General features: G+C 51.7%; 1 protein-coding gene across 1 annotated transcript; it reads right to left on the bottom strand.

The window, feature by feature from the left end:
- Window positions 1–3,354: 3,354 nt before the first annotated feature.
- LOC123145357 (rhamnogalacturonan I rhamnosyltransferase 1) lies at window positions 3,355–7,232 on the bottom strand. Its single transcript, XM_044564756.1, has 8 exons — window positions 6,313–7,232; window positions 5,634–5,701; window positions 5,440–5,528; window positions 5,152–5,317; window positions 4,757–5,046; window positions 4,472–4,676; window positions 4,185–4,342; window positions 3,355–4,007 (listed from the first exon to the last, which is right to left on the bottom strand). Exons 1-8 carry the CDS (start codon window positions 6,587–6,589, stop codon window positions 3,764–3,766), a joined length of 1,497 nt encoding a protein of 498 aa, XP_044420691.1. The 5' UTR covers window positions 6,590–7,232; the 3' UTR covers window positions 3,355–3,763.
- Window positions 7,233–7,482: the final 250 nt, after the last annotated feature.

Raw genomic sequence — 7,482 nt, 5'->3', positions numbered from 1 at the left:
ATGGAACATCACATCTCAGAACGTCTTCGGCCTAAATGTTCGGCATTCCATCCATTGTCCATTGCTCACACACACAGTTCTGATGGGAAAAGTTGTGCTCCTATGAGCTAGTTGACTGGCGACAACGTGACTGCCAGGAGCCACCGGAACCCACGATAAGGGCACCTTCGGCAGACCCATGTCATCCTCGCCCTCAGCTGATGACAAACTTGGGAAAAGGATCCCTTCAGTTGTCCAGTTGCAGCCGTGGTTGTCCATGTCCCTAATCTGCAGATTGGAATCAGATCGGATCACAGTCAAACCGCAAGTGACCGCCGCCGCCATGGATGGCATCTCCGTCTTCAAATCTTGATCCAGCGCCGCACAAGTCGCCATGGCCAGCACTGCCTAGATCCAATGGTGGCCGCCGCGCTGCCCTCGCAGCCGCTCCAGCCAAGCCACCACCAGAAAGTTGAGGCCGCCGCCCCGATTCCGAGCTCCACCAAGCGCCAACGCCGTCTAGGGCCGCCCCCCGCGCAAGGCCGGAGGTCCCCTCGGCAGGAGAGGACGAGAGCCCGCCACCGCCGTCCACCGAACGGGCCTTACCCGTCGGTTTCCTCCGGCGGCAGCGGGGTGGATGGAGAAGAGGGGAGACGGGGGCGGCGCCTAGGTTTCACCCGTGCCGCCCCTCTAGGAGCGGAGCGGGCGTTGCGTTATGGCTGATATTGAGTTTTTATATGTAAGCTTCAACATTAAATAGTGCCAAACAGTAAACGTCAATATTCATTGTTGAATTTATTTTTCTACAGTTCATAAATGCGAATGTGTTGGAACTTTAAATTTCGCATGGCAATAGAACATCGAGCTCTTAAAATAGCATATATATTTTCAGTTTTTTAAAAACTCTCAAACGTGGTTTTCACAAAGAAAAAACTTTGAACTTGATTTTCATGTGATATTCTCTCAGCAAGAATAAGTAACCACGCCCATCCTTTAAAGTCGTGAGTAGATAGTAAGCAGATCGAGTTCTCCGCTCCTCTCCTCTCCCGCGACCGCGCCGCCCTCGCGGGTGGCCGGCCGCGCCCAGCCTTCTCCCCTGCGCGCCTCTCCCTCCCCCCTCCTCTCTGCCGACGTCACTGGCGCCCGCTGCGGGCCTGCCCCGGGCGACGCTGGTGGCGGCGGCCCCCTGGCTTTTCCCCTCTCGGGTGTCCGCCGGCGCGGGACGGGGCGACCCCGGGCGGTGCTTCTAGGCGGCGGCGGGGGCTCCTGGCGCGAGCGGGGGCGGACTTTTGGACGGTGGCGTCGCCGTTGGCGGCAGGACGACGCGGCGGCGCGGTCTGGCGACTCCCGCTCGGCCCAGATCTAAGCCCTTCGGGCCCCATCTGGGCCTGGGCGGGCCGGCGGCGGGGTGGGTCTGCTTCGTGGCTTCCGGGAGGCGGGGGAGAGGCGATGAGCGGCAGGGTGTTGGCGGCGCCATCGCCGGCTTGCTGCAGCATGGCGGCGGGGCTTAGCGGGCCCGTTTCGGGCCTGGCCGGGCCAGGGGTGGCCTGGCATGCCCTGCTGCCGCGTCCGGACGGCTACCGCGACGGTGCTGGAGGCTCTGGCCTCCCGCACGACGGCGGTGGAAGTGGTTTCCTCCCGTTCGGCTTCGGTGCTGCTTCTCCCTCCGCGGGGCGCTTCTCTCTGGTCCTCTTGGCCTCGTGTTGGTGTTCGCAGTGAGGCGGCGTGGGTGATGGCGCAACCGCGATGGCGCATGGTGGTGGGCGGCGGTCTGGCTGGTCGGCTCCGGTCCGTTGGGCGGCGGTGATTGGAGTACGGGAGAAATCCTTGCCGGTCTTCGGCCCCGATGCGGTGACACCTGCGGGTGCCACCATTCCTTCCTGGAGGGTGTCGGTGATATCCATTCCCCACCTCCCTCTGCGTGCTGGGGAAACCCTAGGACATGTCCGGGCTGCAGCGTCGTCGGCGTCGCTTTCCTTCTTGGAGGTGTTGTTTTGTACGCGGTGGTCCGTAGCCTCGGGTTGTAGTGGTTTGTCTCTGGTGGGCGTAGCGGTGGCGGGTCATCCGCGCTCTGTCGAGCTGCCGTTGTTGGCATTTGCTTCTTCTTCTTTTTCTTTTGGGCTTGTTGTGCTGTTCGCCCCAGCGATCCTGTATCGGTGTTGGTTGCTTTGGAATACAAAGTGGGGGAAACCCTTTTTCAGTAAAGTCGTGAGTATTCTCCTTCCACATCTATCTGGTAATTGATGCCAACATTTGGCATTGCCAAATTTTGTCAAGCCAACATTTGACAAAAACAAAAGTTGCCAAATATTGATAACTTTTTATGAGATTGACAGAAAAGTTGGTAGCCAACCAATCATTAGCCAACTCTAACCCTAACACGAGTAACCAAAACAAAATACTCAGCCTGCAACCCTCTCGCGTGTGCAGCACATGGCAGCTCGCGAATCTACACAGATACCAATGCCTCGCTTATAGGACTACTAGAAAAACGTAGCAACAGTGTATCCCCGTCCAAATCAGAGGAGGATCCCCAAACTGGATCGGCTCAGCCTCGGCTTCTGAAAATTCAGTGATCCCATGCTCCCGTGCCACCGCAATGCAATGAACAGATAAGTACTCCTATGCGCCCGAGGTTGGTTGCTCTTGCGTCAAGGTAAATTCTCCATGCCGATCGCCACTGAAAACACGGCGGGCGCACGAACTCCATCGCACGTTGGCGACGAATATTGACTGGCTCCTCGCACGATGCACCTAGGATCGGGTTACGCCGGGGGAGCTCAAGACGAGGCAGTAGCAGGAGTGCCATATTGCTGAATTCCTACGATTGCTCTTTTTCTAGACCGGAAGTTCCTACGGCTGCTCTTGGATCAATGTTAATCCCACCTTAATCCGCGTGTCCTATCCCGATCAACACCGGAAACAAGATGCCCGTATGCGCACGTTAACAAGTGGAGGAGCGCAACTAGATGTATTAACATAAGTGTTTTTAGAGACTTTAATATGGACTACATACAAAGTATAAGTGTTTTTAGAAATTTCAGTATGAATTACATACGGATGTAGTATATTTTTTGCTCTGCATATAGTCCATATTGAAATATCTAAAAACACTTATATTTAAGAATGAAGGGAGTAGATAGTACATCCGTTTGAGCGACGAATAATATGGATCGAAGGGACGAATAATATGGATCGAAGGGAGTAGCAGCATTTCGAAGCACCAGGGTCGTTGAGAAGAGGACGACTTGTGTTCATTTTTAGTACTACTTTCAGGTTATATACTGTGATAATCTAGCTGCTGAAGCAAGCACACAGGTGCAACTTCTGGAGGAGATGCAGAGGAAAAGAAGAGGCTTGCTATGCCATGATGTCTCTGTTCTTTGCCACACTTTCATTCGGGCCTGTTTGGATTACACTGGATCAGCCCCAATTCCACTGAATGCACAGAGAAACTGAGCTAAAATTCCCTGCCAATCCGAAGAAATCGGGTCTGGACAACGCGATAACGCAACATAAAAAACTTTCCTGTAGGAATGATGAAAATGTGCCATCTTGCCCTCGCCATCTATACAAGAATATCATCTCCCTTTCAGAATCTATCCCCCCATTCTATAACATCTACACATTCAAGTGAGCAGCTCCGATCTCTCTGCCCCCAGCCACAGGCCTTCCTCTTTAGCACAAGCTGAACTCCTCAGGATGATGCCTCGCCATTTGCCTCAGGATAATCCCAGTTCAGCCATGGCATGAGCTAGTGCACTCTGCGCCGGCAGGAAAAATGTCACAAGGCCCGTAGAAGATTGGGATCGCGCAAACACTCTTGAGGGTTAGCGTAGAAGTAGTCCTCTTCCTTGGGCTTGTCAGGAATCACCGTCCTTCTCGAAGCTGATCCCATCCGGTTTGCATGGACGGACTTCACTAATTTAGAGAACTCATCCCACGGCAATGAGCCGCTCTTATACCGATCAACCAGATCAATGATAATTTTTCTGTCCAATAAGATTGTTTTCTTGAATCCCATGAACCTGTAGGATAAAAATATGAAATAGTACATGAATTTCCTCTATAGTTAAAAATCAGGTTAAAGATGCTGAAATGTTCAGATCTAGCATGCACATAATGTAGGATTTTAGCAGTATGAAAATGTTCTGATTAGATTATTTTATTTACAGAGCAGAGCTATGACCAAATGGAATATATACCTGCGATGCCCCTCGACAACTTTAGCCATGTTCCCATCATATGTTGGAACAAATATGTCGCTTTCCAGTGACACCAAGTAATCGAGTGCGGCCATCTGTGATGAATGGTTCTGAAAGAACCTGAGATCAGACGGTTCCAAGAGCGTCTCCTTTCTCACCTATGCAACAATTATCAATTCATCATCAGCAAAACGGACAAAAGAGATATGCAACAATGCAGACCAGTTATAGCTATGAAATGCTGCAAAGATGTAACCATAGATGTACATGCACCAATTGATACATACCACATTGGGATACGCTGAAGTAAGAGAAGCCATTCTACGTTTGCCGCCATATATTTCTCCAGCCGCAATATATATTTGCATACTTCTGTCAATCTCCAATGCTCTGAGGACAAGAGCAATCTCCTCAGGCGTTAATGGGCAAAAGCCATCTTTTCTTTTCACATAAGAGTCAATGACTTTCTCTTTCCACCATGGGTAAGCATATCTGTGGTTGGCAAGCAGCCCAGTTGTTAATATGTAACAAAACACAAAACTACTTGATGTATGAGAGCCAGCATATTTTACCTCATCCTGGTGAGCTCATCTGCCTCTTCACGTGTGCAACCTTCAGTACAGCCAGAGAACGCCAGCATATCCATTTCATATCGTAAATGTAGAACCAAGAAAGGGCCATTTTTGCGGAGAATTCGAATCACTCGTCTACCCAACTCTTCAATTTGGGGTGTGAACTTCAGTGAAGCATAGTTAACTCGGCAACGCAACTTCTGGATATCCAGGGGCAAACCATTATTTGCAAGCCTAGCATCAGTTCGGTTTAGATGGAGAACCTTGTGTTTCTGAATCAAAGGAAGTATCTGTACCAAAAGAATTTAACAGTAAGCATTTTCACAAAAACAAAAGAGTAGCATTGTAAGGTTAAGTAGCAAAAGACACATCTAACTGTACACAAAAATTCTAACCTGATTATGATAATAGGAGATATCTGACCAACTAATAGGTGGCATTGAGTGAAACATCCCCACTTCCACTCTTTGCTTCATTCTTGGAGGCAATTCTCTAAGTATACGAACCTCGCCTCTCAGAGAAGTTATGAAATGTTCAACGTCAAATATATCCTGAAACTCACTGAAAGCAAAACAAACGAGATATTCACATAAGCATACTGCCATAGGGGTAAGCATAAAACTAACTCTAACTATGCTAGAAAACAAATGGGAAAAGTAGCTATATCAAAATAGCAAGTGCACCTTGGGTCATTCCAAAATGACGTCTTATCCAACTCCGGAACTATCAGAGTTACATTCAAGTGTCTTGCAATGGCAACCATGTCACATATCTGAGTAAACAGGCAAAGAATGAGAGCGTTATTAGATGCTATAAAGCATGATGGTCTGCCAGAAAATCAGTTACTGAAAAAATGGAGAGTTTTCGAGCTGCTTACAGCTGCTCGCATTTGGTTAAGCCCACCATTGCACGAAACCATCAGATAGCCATTGTTCCTATAAACTCCTAGCAGAACATGGAGACAGTAAAAGATTAGAAAATGCAAGGACAACTAAAAATCATACGAGCACAATGTACATCATGAGCCCAAATGCACCGTAATGCGCATAATTTTTCCTAGCAAGCGAACAAAAATTTCTACGCCCAATAGTGTTGAAAATGTAAAATTGACCACATCAATTGATGTCGAGTTGAAATAAACCATGGCATGGCATGTACTACTACAAACAGAAAACACCAAATTGTGCCATTATTGGGGCTACTTGGTTTTTCTATAAAGGAGTTAAACCAACCTCTTAATTGATACTAAGACCAAGCTCGGGTTCATTCATGTCAGTCCCTAAATGCACTACAATTGGTAGTACCAAAAAGGTAAAGGGCGACCCATAAATATCGAGTTTGAGCAATCAAAAATGTCGGTACATGCTTCTCTTCCTCCATATAGGCAATGATTAACCAACTACTACTAGTACCAATTTGGGATCAAATAGCATCTGGAATTTTGCATCAAAAAGGTTGAATTCAAAATCATTGGAGCAAAGCATGGCTCATCATCGAATTGCAATCCCAAGAACGGCAATGCGAAGCAGAGTTAGTAGTAGGCTAGTGGCACTTACTCCTTGGCGGCAACACGGCCTTCTCGGCGACGGGCCCCGTCATGGCGAGCCGCGCCGTCCGGCACGACGGCCAGCCCATGAGGACGCGCGGCCCCCACGTCTCCCCGACGGCCGTGAGCTGGACGAGGCAGGTCCAGAGCAGCACCGTGGTGGTGGCGCGGAGCACCCACAGCTTCATCATCCGCGACCGCGCCACCGCGGCCACCACCGACGGAAGCCTCAGCTTGCCCGCCCCGCCCGCCTTGAGGCCCATTGCCGCCGCCGCCTTGCACCGCATCGGAAACACGCACCGGCGACCCTACGCGCAGAGCATCCGCACGCAGGCACGCCACCAAGAAGGGAATCGCCTCGTCTCCCCTCAGCGCAGCACGGCGGAGGATGCCAGCACGGGCAATGCGGTTGCTATATATACAGCGCCGCCCGCCGCGTCCAATGGCAGCGCCCCCGAAACAGGCGCGAAACGGGGAGGGATGACGGAGCCAGCTAGCGGCAATCCGGCGCCGGTTGCCAATTTTACCCCCTCAGCCTTATCACCTTCCTTATAATGGCCAAATCCGGAAAGGAAACCCCGGCCGGCGATGGGCCACCGCGCCAGGCAGCAAAACACGGTTGGCGCCGCGTCGAGGCCGTCAGAGGCGAACGGGGAGAGACGGCCGGTGAATGCAGTGTGCCGGCCGGTGGAATGGTGGATCTCGGGTCTCGGCTGTGCCCTGCCGCGGGGCTCGGAAGCAGGTGACGAGTGGGAGAATGCGGGGCGTGAGGAGGAGGAGCGATTCGCGTGGGGTGCGTGAAGTTATTTTCGGGCCCTCGCGTCGGTGGTTCGGTTCGGTTATATTTCATGCGCGGGCGGACGTGTCCGGGTGGCCGGCGGTGGGTGGCGCCCGGAAATGCACACGGCGGAGTGGGGAGCGGGAGCGCACGTGGGCGGTGCGGAGCTCGGGGGAGCGGAAACTGATGGACGCGCCCGAGTCAGGTGGGGTGGCTGCCGCCGCGGATGCCGTTAGATCGCGGGCGGGCCCACGGTGCAGGCGGAGAGGAGCAGCAGTGGTCTCTTCGTCACGTCTTGGTTAAGAGCAGTGACAGTGAGATATCAGATCGCCAGGCGAAGTCACGTGTCTCGGGACTCGGAGCGTCAACCATGCCTGGAGACGTACGCTAAGGGCTTCTTTG

The sequence above is a fragment of the Triticum aestivum genome, chromosome 6D (assembly GCF_018294505.1).
Source record: "Triticum aestivum cultivar Chinese Spring chromosome 6D, IWGSC CS RefSeq v2.1, whole genome shotgun sequence".
NCBI lineage: Eukaryota > Viridiplantae > Streptophyta > Magnoliopsida > Poales > Poaceae > Triticum > Triticum aestivum.
The sequence above is the reverse complement of the archived record's forward strand: the minus strand, read 5'-3'. Positions and strand labels throughout refer to the sequence as shown.

What these genes read in the sequence shown, in the direction of transcription:
- LOC123145357 (XM_044564756.1), bottom strand. Translation starts at nt 6,589, where the DNA reads ATGCGGTGCAAGGCGGCGGCGGCAATGGGCCTCAAGGCGGGCGGGGCG. An exon ending in TCATTTTGGAATGACCCAAG is followed by an intron (nt 5,318 to 5,439) that starts GTGCACTTGCTA and finishes TTTTGCTTTCAG; the next exon opens with TGAGTTTCAGGATATATTTG. An exon ending in GTTGTCGAGGGGCATCGCAG is followed by an intron (nt 4,008 to 4,184) that starts GTATATATTCCA and finishes TTTATCCTACAG; the next exon opens with GTTCATGGGATTCAAGAAAA.